Source organism: Hevea brasiliensis, chromosome 5 (assembly GCF_030052815.1).
Source record: "Hevea brasiliensis isolate MT/VB/25A 57/8 chromosome 5, ASM3005281v1, whole genome shotgun sequence".
Taxonomy (NCBI): Eukaryota; Viridiplantae; Streptophyta; class Magnoliopsida; order Malpighiales; family Euphorbiaceae; genus Hevea; species Hevea brasiliensis.
This window is the reverse complement of record NC_079497.1, coordinates 3,437,972-3,451,530: the sequence shown is the minus strand read 5'-3', so window position 1 is coordinate 3,451,530 and position 13,559 is coordinate 3,437,972. Positions and strand designations below refer to the sequence as shown.

Sequence of the window (13,559 nt, the reverse complement as noted above, 5' to 3'; positions counted from 1 at the left end):
GAGGTAAGAAGAAATAGACAATAATTATAAATATTTTTATTTATATATTTTTAAATTTATTATTTTTATTTATTTTTAAATATAAATAATATATTATTTTTTTATCTTCTTATTAATTTATTTATTTTTAAATAAGAAGTATTTTTTTTATTATAATTCTCCTTTTCATTCTTCTTCTTTATCATTTCTTACTCCTTCATTATTCATCTTTCTTCATTCCATTCAAAATAGGAGGGTTGTGCACGGTTGGATACTTAACTAATAAGAATGAAATCGAATTAAATCGGAGTAAATATATTTTAGAATTTAAGATTTAGATTTTTAGAACTTAGAGTTCAGATTTTTAAAATTTAAGTTTAGAAATTTAAGATTAGGATTTAAAATTTTTTGGTTTAAAATATTAAGGTTTAAAATTTTAAAGTTTAAAATTTAAATTTTTAAAATTAATTTAGATTTTTAAGGTATAGCCGGGTCACATAGTATTACTCCATTAAAAATCAAATGATAATATGTTGAAATCAAACTAAAAATCAATTTTATACATAAGTTTTTTAAATTTTTAAGTATATTATATATTTTCAACATAATTATTATATATAAACAATAAAGATTGTAATATATATATATATATATATAAAGAGAGAGAAGGGTTGTATATACAAATCTAATATTATTATTTATTTATATTTTTAATAATTTTAATTTTAAATACATTAAAATACATTATAATTCTTAATTATAAAATAATATTATGTTATGTATATTCTTAAATTCATAATTATTTATCTATCTTATAATTACGTAATTTAAAAATATCTAAAAAGTATATTTTGGTATATACATGTATTACTATATTATATATAATAACAATTAATATTTAATATTTAATATTTAATATTATATAATATAATTAATTCTAAATTTAATATAAATTTTATAATTAAAAATTATATAATTTAAAAATAATTAAGAGACACATTGTAAAATATATTTGTCACGACCCAACCTATGGGCCGGACCGGCACTAGGACCTGGGCCAGCCTAAAGCCCCCGAGGCCCGTAGTAAGCCTAATTATTCATTAACCCAACTCTAAGGCCCATTTGGGCCCAATATCAAGAAAACAAACGGACAGAGTCCGGCCATAAAATGGACTTTCCAACGGGGAGTTTTCGACTCACCCGACCTGTAAACATAATAAATACTCAATTGGGGAGCTCAGCTCACCCTCCACATACTCATATCCTCATAAAAATAAATGGGAGCTCAGCTCCCTCATCCAATCCATCAAACATGCATATCATTATACGTTTACAGGTCCAACATGATAATAATATTACAGACCATAATCAAATAAATACTTCTAACACATGCGAAAATTCTAGGAGTAAATAAAATTACACAAATATTGATAAAACAACCTGCGAAGGAGAAAAGCAGGTTAACTACAATAAAATCCTCCTGTAGCCTGAAAAAAAATATTGAACAGGAGTGAGTGTTCGACTCAGAGAGTAAAATATCAATTTTTAACCATAATCTCTATAACTATCTAAAACTAATGCACCCTGTAGAGTGAAATGCAACATCAACATCATTTTCACATCATAACATCAAAAAGGTAATTTGGAGCACTCACGCACCCTGTAGCATCAATCATAACATATGGGAGCTGATTCCCTATACAGCTCTCTTAAATCCAACCTGGTGCCAGCGAAGAACTCAAGCCGGACTTTCGCTTAATAAACCAAATCGAGGGTCCCAGCGAAGAACTCAAGCCATGACTACCCCTCGAAGGATCGGGTCCCAGCGAAGAACTCAAGCCGTGACTACCCGTCCTATCCATAATCCACACCACATCACACGCACGCCAACGCACGCACACTGCTCCAAATTACCACAACAACATCATGGCACTCTATCAGTTATCAATGCATCATAAATCGTGCCTAGAGTTTAACTACATAAATATATGCATATAAGTGATGCATGGGCATGCTGAACATATAATAATATCGAAATTACAATTAAAATTAATATTTTACTCACAGACTGGATAACGGTCACTGTGGCGGTTGGGCGGAGGAAGAAAGCTGTCCCGGCTCACCTGACAATTTTATTACAATCATTTAATAAATCTGACTCAATACAAACAAAGAAAAAGACTAATACGTCCTAAGTCGTGCCGAAAATCCGGCAGAGTCTCTACTATACATAGGACCTACCCAACCTGCAAAAGGGCTCAAAACACACTTCTATATTCACAATCCATATGTCCACAACTCAATCACATCACACAGCCCCTCCTGGGCCCATCAAATCAATCATTCATCACAATATGTAAAATTTCAATTTAGTCCTTATAATTGACCATTTTTGCAAAAACTGCCCAAATCAGCTCTAAAAATTCTAAAACTTTGCCCCGCAGTCCTTAGCAATATTACTAAGCGATTGCAAAAAGAATCATAATTTTCTAAGCTACCACGAATATTTTATGGATTTTTAATCCTATTTAAGCACTAGAAAATTACGTAAAAACAAGGTTCGGGTTTACCTTTGCCGATTCCGACTTCGGGGACGCGCTCGGGTCGTCTGACAATGGGGGGGTAGCCAAAACCTCGGTGCAATTCGGAGACTTTTCCAGAATGTCCGTTCGGAATTTCGCAGATTGGCATCAGCCGAATTTCCTCGAATCGAGGATACCTACACGAAGCCCATAACACGGGGGTTAGTACATAAATTTTTTAGAATTTTCTAAGCTCATTAAATGCTCGGAAAAACACTGCGAAGTTCCGTGGGACCCACTGAAAAACAGTGTCGGAAAAATTCGAAATTTATGTCACCACGAAGCTCTCGACGAGTGGAGCGTGCTGGTACCCTCGGTTTTCTTGTGGGATTCACGGTTTTCGAGAAATCTAGCCCAAAAATCGAAATGGGCTAAAAACTTCCCGAGCAAAAATTGGACAAACCGCTCGATGGATTTCGGCGTTCTTGGTGTCTATGGAAAGCTCTCGCCGAGTAGATGATTTTAGACACAAGACCCGGTCCAATTGGTGGCCGGATCGACCGGATTTTGGCCGGAGAAGCTGAAACGCCGCGCGCGCAAGGGAGGGAATTCGCGCGCGGTTTCCGGCCGTTCTGGGCGGCGGCCGGCTGGCTGGGGTGGCAGGGTGACGGCGCCGGTCGGCTGGGGTGGCAGGGGGAGGTGGCTGGCCGGCAACAGGGGAGGGAGGAGAGAGAAAAGAGAGAGAAAAGAGGAGAAGGTCGACGCGCGCGGGAGGGAGAAGAAAAAGAGAAGAAGACCGGTCCGATTCGATCGGTCCGATCCGGTTCGGTTCGATTCGGCCGATTCGATTCAGAATATAAAATTTTGAATTTTTACTTTGCCTCGGGACCGAAAACGAGGTCCAAAAATTCTGAAAAAATTTTAGAAAACTCAAAAAAATACGTAGACTCCAAATATATTTTTAGTTTTGCCACGTGGTATTTAAATAAATTTTTAAAAATCATCAAAGTTTATATTTTTGAAAAATCGAACTCGATTTTTAAAATCCGAAAAATCTCAAAAAAATTCCTAAAATTTAAATAAAATTAAAATACCAAAAATGCTCATAGAATTTAAAATTTTGGGGTGTTACAATATTATGCATTAATAAAAATTTTAAAAGTTAAATAATAATTCAAGCAAGACTTTATATGAAGAAAATTGCATAATTTTTTTTTAACTTAAAATTAAATTGAAATTGTATCCAATTGGATTAATAAAAATTTTGGTTTGATTCTAATTTGTAAGTAAACCCAAAACAAACCGAAATCCAAAACCCAAGTCAAAAACAATGTGCGTCGACGGCGGTTTTAGAACCCTAAGGGTTGCTGAGCAATAAAAGCAAATTAAAAAAAACGCGGCGGCTCGGCTTTTCTTATCCTATTTAGCAGGACCATGCCGATCCAATTAGCCTAGCAGACGTACAATCACGACCCAACTCTCTCTCTCTTTCTTTCTCGCTATTGGATCGCTGCCATTGGATTCGTTTTTCTTGTTTTGATTTTGTAGAGGAAGATTGACTTCGTTTTGATTTTGAAGAAGTTGAAACTGTAAGGAAGAAAATAATGGGGATCCCATCAGAAATGAGAGATTACTTGGCACAGACAATCAGAAACAACAAGAAGTATAACGCTTCCTTTGTGATTCCTTCTCCAGCTGAGGAAAAGAGGATTTTGGAATCTAAACGTTGCACTGAAGGTTCCATTTCCATTTAGATTTTGTGTTCTTATAATTGATGGATCTGGTGTCCTAAAAAAATACCCATTTCCCCTTTTTGGCTAAATTAGCATCTAATTGACACAATTAACCAAATTCTGCTTCTTCTTGTTCTAATGTAATTTTGCAGAAGGTGCTCGTGCCGGAGCTAAGGCAGCTGCTATCACTTGTGTTGTCACTGCTGTCCCTACTGTATGTTTTATTTTTCAAACTATTTGCTTTTTCATATTTTGTCGCCTGGGTTTGACTATAACTTAGAAGGAGATCAAATAACAGTTAAAGAGAGAATTTTTCTAGGAGTAGATGCACCTTTTGCGTCTTATAAGTTGATAACAAGTTTAGGATTCTTTGGTTTTAATAAGTCCCATTATCTTGTCAGTTTATTCCTTTTCTAACTAGAAGTAATGATAACTTGTCCAAATTGGTAAATAGAACTATTCAGTTTAATTGGTGATCCTGCTTCTATTATCTTATTTACCTTGAGTCTCCCATCATCATTATCTCTGTAATCTGGTCATCCTAGACAGTGTTTAAAAGTCGTATATTTGAGCAATAAATAGTTGGTTATGTGTTGTTATATTAAAGGGAAAGAAAAAAGTATGAATCTTTAGTTTCAAAGAGATACTGTATTCTTTGTGCTCCTTGACACTTTGTTTGGAGCAAGTTTTTAGAGGTAGGTTAAGGGTTTTTAATCTAAGTAAGATATATGGTTTGGGAGGGAGTTTTTATGGGGAAGGTAAGGATTTTGAGGGTTTTTTGTGGTTTTTAAAACCTTCAAAACCATCAGTTTCTCAATCGGTGTTGGGAAGTTTTTTTTATAAATATATTAGTTATTACCAATCCTTGTCTTCCTATACCTTTGATCCATACAGCATAAAGTTAATAAACTACCATTTATCTTATCTTCATCCCACACAATGTAACATTAAAAAACCTTGCCTTACTTTTCATTATTTTACTTTAACTTACTGAAAATTTCAAAGGCTGGCTTATTCCTTTTAATTTGGTTTTTTATTTGGCTTCTTCCTTTTCTGTATTTTCAGTTGACTGCTGTTCGCGTGATTCCTTGGGCAAAGGCGAATCTCAATTACGTTGCTCAATCACTCATTATCTCTGGTGGTATGATTTGAGTTTAATTGTGTTTAGAAGTAAAAGTTTCATATCTTTGAATTATTGTTCTTTTTTTTAGACAACTCAACTCAACTCAACTAAGCTTTTATCCTAAAAATTTTCTCCACTCTAAACCTAAACGATTTTAGGTTAAATCCTCATAAATGTTTATAGGTCATGTTGTACACTACTGTCCTCCATTTTAAAGGATTGTTTTTCTTTTTAGACATGGCAAATTATTTAGCATATGTAAAAGCCACATGAATCAAATGATAGGATATGAAAATTTTTAGATGGTAGGATATGAAAATTTTTAGATGGTAGGATTTTATCCTTAAGTTTGATCCTTCAAGTGGAATGGGTTCAAATACTCATGAGTTTAAACTATACAAAAACTTAAGCTGAACATGAACTTCATGAAATAGGTAAAGGTACCAACTACCAACTATCAGTTCTTGGGAAATTTGATACATTTCCTTCTTTTTTTTTTCTTACAGCATCAATTGCTGCTTATTTCATCACTGCTGACAAAACTATCTTGGAGTGCGCAAGAAGAAATGCTCGATATGACAAATGAACTTGAGATGCTAAATTTTATTCCCCCAATGATGTGTTGTTCAATTCCGGGAATTTGTTGTTGAATTAGAGGTGTTGTATTTTTACAAGGAACCCATTGTAACTGTGGTGAGATAAAACTTCTTTTGCTCTCTCACCAAGATGTCTGTTACTGAGCCGGCTGTAATGCTTACTTATTGCGCTCAGCAGTTTACTATTTTTATGCATTTGTGTGAGAAATAAGATTTTCCATTGAAGTCTTTTAATAGAATTGGTCCTGGAGACAGACAAAATCAGGGAGAATAGATTAATTTTACTTCACTTAATGATTGTGCGAGTGCTGAGGAGCCACTCCTCAAATTGCCATTCTTATTCAATGCATGTGTTAGTCTGCTACTGTTAGAGTTGTTTGAATCGCTTTCAATGCATGTGTTAGTCTGCTACTGTTAGAGTTGTTTGAATATCTGTTAATGCCGTTTCAATGTTGGCACGTCAAACCAACAAAGAATTACTACAATTTCCCTAGCAATTGTTTTCATAAGGATGCTTATATCTTAAAAGTTATTTGTTCTGATAATACTCCATTGCACAGTACTCATCTATATGCTGGGTTTTTGTAGGAAAGCACCATTCTTAAGATATCCTAGCCTTTCAGAACAGATAAATTTTAAGATAAAATAATTAAAAAAAAATCAATTAGGAATATCTAGGGGGAAAATTACTCCAATCTTATCTAGTTGCAGCAGAGGATTCGAGGGCTATTCAAATGAAATAATTCCGAACAAGATAATGAGTAAAATGAACAAGTCAATTATCACAAGAATATCAGCTAATTCCTATTATTGAAGTGAACCACTATAATTTAAGCCACAATTATTTTCAAAAATGACATTACGAATTAATATGTTATCCAATTTCACAATTACCAAAAAGATTGTTCTTTGCTTTCCCCTTTTGGTTGGTTTTTCCCTAAATTTTAGGCCTTCTCCTGCCGGATTTGGGCTAGGGGAAGGCTTCCTTTTCCCATTCTGAAGAGTGAGTCTCTCCCTCTCCATCTCTGCGCGGGGCTGTAATTACTTTTAATTGCTTATTTTGTAGGCGGATATTCACTGAGAGGGATGCATGTACTTGGTTCTGCTCCTACCTTACATCCTTTCTTTGGCCAAAGGGTGAAAATGTTGTGGTGGGTGTTCTAATTGTCTGGGTTCTTACAATCTAGTCTTCGGGTTTGGGTTTGATATCTTCAGGAGACGCTACCGATATACATTTGATACATCAAGTCCCTTAAAAGTTGAGAGGACCTACGGAGCTCTACCAAACGCCCGACTGATCTGCTGGTTTTGGCCCTATCTTGACTTGAGGTGATCTGTTTTGTGATAGAGGAATTCTTAGTTTTGTGCTTCAATAGTTGTTTTTTCTTGTTTGAAAAAAGCCTCCTAGTTTGTGCTGGTTTGCGACCTGTGTTGCTCTTCACCTTAGGCAGCCACTGGTTTGCCAATGCTTGATGCTCGCCATGCGGGCTGTTTTGCAAGAGTCAGGTCCCCGAGTCTTAGGGTTCCCTTGTATTTAGTTTGGGTTTAATCTTTATTGGACCGGGTGGTTTGATTTTAATAGGGCCTTCATTTATTAACTCAATTGTATTATGCTGTATATCTTGGATTTCAAAGCTTTCTTTTAATGAAATCGCCTATCTTAGGTTAAAAATTATAGGAATATGTGTGTGCTTATGAAGAGGAATACTGATTTTATCCAAAATATCCTTCATTATTTATTATATTTATAATTATATTTTTTATCATTTTATTTAATTTTAGAATTTATATAAATTTAAAAATTTTAGGACTTATAAATTTAATTTTAATCATAACTAATATACACATACCCATAGCATTTTTAGTGTTATGAGAATGAAAGATCAAAATTAATTAGATATATAATTTAAAATTAATTATAATAATAAAAAATTAAATTTAACTGACTATTAAAAATTATATTTAATTTTAAAATAGGCAGGATTGTTTTATATTACTTATAATATGAAAAAAATAAAAATAATTAAGCTACCAATTCGTTTAGATTTAATTAATTGATATTTCAAATTGAATATTTTATTACTAAATTTAGTTAGTAAAAAACTAAAAATCGATTGATAAAATTATTAAACTAATTATCAAGAATTAATGGTTCAGTTAAAAGTATGCTAATAATTAACTCAATTAAACAACTATAAATTTCTTTTAATATTTATTAATATTATTATTTTAAAATAATATTAATATTTATTAAATTTCTTTTATATATATATATATTAATATATATATATATATATATATATATATATATATATATATATATATATATATAATTTTGGCAAGTAATCCTTATTTATTTATAATCCTTATTTATTTATAATCTATAATATATACAATTAATAAAAATAATGAGAGAGAAATAATAAAATTGTAATTGGAAAAAAAATAATAGAATTGTAAAAAATATCTATGATAATTTAGTATTATAATAATAAAGGATTGAATTTAATTAATTACTAAAATTAATTTATTTTAAATTTTAATTAATTAAATTAATTTTATAATTATTTTACTAAAATTTATTGGTGAATCCGAAATCAGACCTCTATTTTGTTATGTAAAAATAATATAAAATTATATATAAAAGAGTTAAATCATGAATATAAACAATGTGCAACACATGTTATTAAAAAAAATTAATTATAAAAAATACTAAATAATTAAAATAAGACCAATATTACATGTATTTTTTTAAATAATATAAAATGTATTGCAAAATTATTTTAAATTAACTTTTTTGTAAAATTTTAAATAATTGTGTTTAGTTAAAATAATTAATTACATTGCATATACTCTTCATAACAATTAATTTTTTCATTAAATTAATAAATTTCTTATAATTAATTATTTTAAAAAAATATTTTTAATTCAAAAGAAGAATAGTAAATTTATATTAAATCATATTATTTTTAATAAAAAAATAAATTTACTTCATATGTAATTTTGTAACCATGAATGACACTATAAATTTAATATGATACAAATATAAAATAATGTCATTAATTTTTAAGATTGTGTGCTCAATATTAATTAATACCACTTACAGAAATAATTATATTATTAACAATTTAAAAAATAAAATTTAATACTTTTTTATTAAAAAATTTAATACTTAAATTATTATAGGTTTTATATGTCTGAAATTTTGATAGGAGCTTCTAAATATTGTCAGCTGCTGATGTAATCACATCTAGGACCCACAAATAGGCTAAGTCACCCATAACGTCATAATCCACGTGTCAAAAACACAAGACAATCAAAGGATATGACTGCCATTTTGCACCGACCCCGCAGCAGGACAAAACTGTAAATTCAAAAAAATCCGTAAACTTCCAGCTTTACCCTCGAAACCGGCAACACCCGGTGAAATCTCAATCAGAACCGGATGTGGACGCCCTTACCCAGTCGCCTCTATATATAGGCATAGCTAGGGTACAAAAGGTACCTCGCGTTTCACCAACCGCTCCTCTCCCTCTCTCTCTTATAATCAGAGACCGAAGGAACCAAACCAATTAGCGCAAACGAGGCCTTCAAATCTCTCCCTCTCCTCTCATACCCCCATATATCTTTCGCTCAAATCAAAACCTATAAAAGAAATCTGTTTTCGAAATCTTCCCTCTAATTTCTCCCCTGCTTGTCAATTTGCAATAATTTTCTACTTCGATCGGGCTAAATCAACCTAAATTGTATCAGTGGTCAAAGACTGAATTTTTTTTTTTGCATAGATCTGAGTTTTGATTCATCTTTGTAGTTTAAAGAAAACCCAAATCGTTGTTATTTTAAAAGATAATAGTTCGGTTGAATTAGGTGAGATCGAGGTATTTAGCTGTGAGAATTATTGAAAAAAGGGTTGGGGAGGGGGATTTTTAGGGGTTTTTGGGCTGTTAAGGAACAAAAGAGGAGAAAATGGCAGAGCAAGGAGGCTTGGAAGGTAGCCAGCCTGTGGATCTTTCCAAGCACCCTTCTGGCATTGTTCCTACTCTTCAGTAAGTCCCTCGTCTTTCATTCCCCATAATCCTTCTTTGTTTTCATGTATGTTTGTGTACCTATTTGAATTGATCTAGTGAGATCTGGTGATGAGGGATTTTGGGGGCCTCGGGTTTCGATTAATTGGGGGTGGGTCTTTTTTATTTTGTTTAAAAGGGGGCTTCTGGGGTTGTGGTGATGTAGATTAAGTGGGAAAAAAATGAATTGCGTCTTTGTTGATTCATGTTTCTGATAAAAGCTTTTTTTTCAGCCTGTTGCCTGTTTTGTCATGTCAGATGAACGGTTTCAAGGTTAAATTCTACAAAGTCTGTTGGGTCTCTTGATTTTTGTTTTTTTTTTTCTTTTTTTTTTTTTTTGAGGCAAGAGTCGGTGAGGATGGTGGTAGTATCGTGAAAAAGAAGAGGGGGGGGGGGGGGGGGTGTGGCGGGAATTTGTAATGCATTGAACTTGTTCCCGAAGGTTGTAAAATGTCAAATTTTGTTTAAATTTGTTTTGTATGCTGAAGGCAAGTAATTGTGTTGAAATTAATAGGATGTCTTAGGAATCAAACAGGTTTCAATTGGCACAATGTCTTGTATTTTTGTTCAATGAAGTGCGAGTAAACTTTCCGCATAATAATTCTTCTTAGGAAACAACGATATACAAATTGTGGTTACATGCCATATTTTTTAAAACTTTTTAATAAACAAGTTTAAGTAGACGTTCATTTCTCAATGTCCAAATATTTTTTTTTAAGAAATTGTTGTCTTACCAACTGCAATAAAAAAATCAAGGCAATATGACTTGAGTTATGCATATCAAAGTAGACGTGCTTTATGGTTTGCTGGGCCAGAGTTCCAGGCACTTAATTGTTTGCCGTTAACAAGAAGAACTTTAGTTATGATGTCTGCTTCATTAGATTTCTTATGTTAGAAAACTTCTTGTGGACTAAAATGCTTTTTGGCCTTTGGGTATCCTTTAGAGGCAAATTTCAGTGGAAGACTGATCTTGATTTCTTCTTTGCTAAAAATTATCGAGTCATGATTGATAAAATGGATGCTATGGGTTTGATGCCTTGTTGAATGTGCATGGTTTTATGCTGACAAATAAGATGATTATCATTCTCATGATCTTTTCTTAGTCATCAAAAAAGAGGATGTGTAAGTTGGTTTGCAGTATGTGTCGTTGGCTTCGGCATGGTTACTCTTGGAGTAGATAAATGTTTAGAATGGTTATATGTCTTGACTGTATTTAAATTTGGTGTTCAATTGCTAATTTTTACCACGACTTTTTATTCTTTTTGTCATTTGTTATCTTCATCAGCGTTGTTGTTATTGTAATTATTTTATATCCTGCTTTTCTGTTGTTAAAATATAAGGTATTTCAATATTGAAGCTTCTTTGCTAAATTGTGAAATCTAACCACCCTTTTCTATTTTGTGCATTGTGCCTCTAGGAACATTGTATCAACAGTGAACTTAGATTGTAAGCTGGATCTTAAGCAAATTGCATTGCAAGCACGTAATGCAGAATATAACCCAAAGGTATGTGGCAGTTTTATTATAACTGCCCAGTACAAGTATGTTATTTTGTGCCTTGTTGGGAATTGATTATTAAGCTTTCCTAATGTCCATGCAGCGTTTTGCTGCTGTCATTATGAGAATTAGGGAACCAAAAACTACTGCATTGATTTTTGCCTCTGGGAAGATGGTAAGTTCTAGCTCGCCCACCAAAAATGATTATGTTGATTATTTCATGTTGCTTTCAAAGTTCTGTCTGTGGAGTGAATTGATTCTTTTATTATTGATAATATTTTTTGCTGTATATTATTTGCTGAATTTTCAGAAGGCATGAGGACATTTTCAACCATTAATTTTTTTACTTTGACTACTCAAGTTTCAAGAGTAAAGACAAATTTGAGTTGGAAAGCTTAACCAATGCCCCCAACCCCTTCTTTCCAAAAAAAAAAAAAAAGAAAGGATAGAGATGAGGTTGGCTTATCTGACTTTGGGGCCAAGAAAGATTTGGTAGCAATTGGATGGACCTTTGTAGCTTTTAAACAACTAGATTAGGATTAAGCTTCTTTGTTTTTTAGGTCAGTTAAATTTATTATGTGATCCATTAAGCTATGTGGAGTTTGAAATCATGTCTTTGGATTTGCTTTTGTTAAGAATAGTATTGTTGTAAGCGCACATTTCCATGCATGGCAGTCATTAGTTTATGGAGTAACATTGCTGTGATCGCATGTCTCTTATGAAATAGTTTGTTCTTGTTTCAGGTGTGTACGGGTGCAAAAAGTGAACAGCAGTCAAAATTGGCAGCAAGGAAGGTATATATTGCTCCTTGAACTGTGTTTTTTGGGTGGACATAATTTTGTAATTATTCAATCTGAGTCTCTGACATTAGATTTTTTTCTCTTTTAGTATGCTCGAATTATCCAAAAGCTTGGGTTTCCTGCCAAGTTCAAGGTATTAATGTTCTTTGCTTTTCCTTTTCTCTTCTATCTTTCTAAATGCATAAATGCAAGTGACATGAGGGCATAAACAAACACGTACTTTCATACTGTTCTGTCTTGACCTGTTATTGCCTTTGTAAATTCTTTTTGTTCTCATATTCTCATTGCAATTGCCAGGATTTCAAGATTCAGAATATTGTTGGCTCCTGTGACGTGAAGTTCCCTATCAGACTTGAAGGTCTGGCATACTCTCATGGTGCTTTCTCAAGTGTAAGTAACAACTGTTACATGTTAAGCTTAATATGCTAGCTAGACTATGAGGTTACTTGGTTGAAAGTCTTCCATTACTTACTACCAATATTACTATTTGTGCAGTATGAACCTGAGCTCTTTCCAGGCCTAATTTATCGCATGAAACAGCCGAAGATTGTGCTGCTTATTTTTGTCTCAGGGAAAATTGTGATTACAGGAGCGAAGGTGAATTCAGCAGCTCTTGTCCATCTGTAACATGCATGCTGCTCACGGTTCCAGTTTTGGTAAATGACATTTTTTTTCATTGTTTGACATATTTAGGTAAGGGATGAGACATACACAGCCTTTGAGAATATATACCCTGTCCTTACTGAGTTCAGGAAGGTCCAACAATGGTATTTGCCCCTCACCATCTCCGCTTCATGATTATGTATTTTGGGTAGAATTTATATGCCCAATTTTTACTGTTACTTTTTCCCTGTTCTATTGCAGATGCACATTTCGTTGGGGAATTGAGTGTTGCTGTTGATGGCTATGGTTGAGGTGGGAAAAGTGTGCATATGTGGAGTGGTTTTGGCAGCCATGGCTTATAGGCTGTGGATCTGTTCCTGTGGTCTTTTTACCCTGTGGTATGAATTGGGGGTCTATTTCCCTCCCCAAATGACAGGGTTAATAAACTCTGTAATTTGTAACTAGTGAATTCGATCTGGAGTTGTTAGGGGAGGAGAAGATGAAGATGCTCAAGAACATGTTTTGTTTTAATCTTTAACAAAGTTAATATCACAGACGTAATTTCAATTTTGGCTGGAAACATGTATTTTGTGCCTTTATTTGTGGACCCTTTGTCTATTTAAGCTCCGGTATTACATGTATT

At 33.1% G+C, this 13,559-nt stretch overlaps 2 protein-coding genes across 3 annotated transcripts; both read left to right on the top strand.

The window, feature by feature from the left end:
- Positions 1 to 3,873: 3,873 nt before the first annotated feature.
- LOC110652483 (early nodulin-93) lies at positions 3,874 to 6,247 on the top strand. Of its 2 annotated transcripts, none has more exons than XM_021808102.2 (4): positions 3,874 to 4,238; positions 4,387 to 4,448; positions 5,300 to 5,404; positions 5,864 to 6,247. In XM_021808102.2, exons 1-3 carry the CDS (start codon positions 4,106 to 4,108, stop codon positions 5,384 to 5,386), a joined length of 282 nt encoding a protein of 93 aa, XP_021663794.1. In that variant the 5' UTR covers positions 3,874 to 4,105; the 3' UTR covers positions 5,387 to 5,404; positions 5,864 to 6,247. The 2 variants fall into 2 exon arrangements, with proteins under 2 accessions (XP_021663794.1, XP_021663786.1); XM_021808094.2 differs by having other exon boundaries at positions 3,879 to 4,238; positions 5,300 to 5,375.
- A 3,202-nt stretch (positions 6,248 to 9,449) lies between these two features.
- Positions 9,450 to 13,496, top strand: LOC110652474 (TATA-box-binding protein 2). Its single transcript, XM_058146632.1, has 8 exons — positions 9,450 to 9,999; positions 11,435 to 11,522; positions 11,617 to 11,688; positions 12,257 to 12,307; positions 12,402 to 12,446; positions 12,611 to 12,703; positions 12,809 to 12,910; positions 13,007 to 13,496. Exons 1-8 carry the CDS (start codon positions 9,920 to 9,922, stop codon positions 13,109 to 13,111), a joined length of 636 nt encoding a protein of 211 aa, XP_058002615.1. The 5' UTR covers positions 9,450 to 9,919; the 3' UTR covers positions 13,112 to 13,496.
- The last annotated feature ends 63 nt before the right edge of the window (positions 13,497 to 13,559 follow it).

Bases quoted from the DNA above. Each gene is read 5' to 3' on its own strand.
- LOC110652483 (XM_021808094.2), top strand. From the start codon at position 4,106: ATGGGGATCCCATCAGAAATGAGAGATTACTTGGCACAGACAATCAGA. The intron at 4,239-4,386 runs GTTCCATTTCCA...GTAATTTTGCAG, and splicing joins ATCTAAACGTTGCACTGAAG to AAGGTGCTCGTGCCGGAGCT. The intron at 4,449-5,299 runs GTATGTTTTATT...CTGTATTTTCAG, and splicing joins TTGTCACTGCTGTCCCTACT to TTGACTGCTGTTCGCGTGAT.
- LOC110652474 (XM_058146632.1), top strand. From the start codon at position 9,920: ATGGCAGAGCAAGGAGGCTTGGAAGGTAGCCAGCCTGTGGATCTTTCC. The intron at 11,523-11,616 runs GTATGTGGCAGT...ATGTCCATGCAG, and splicing joins ATGCAGAATATAACCCAAAG to CGTTTTGCTGCTGTCATTAT. The intron at 12,447-12,610 runs GTATTAATGTTC...TGCAATTGCCAG, and splicing joins GGTTTCCTGCCAAGTTCAAG to GATTTCAAGATTCAGAATAT.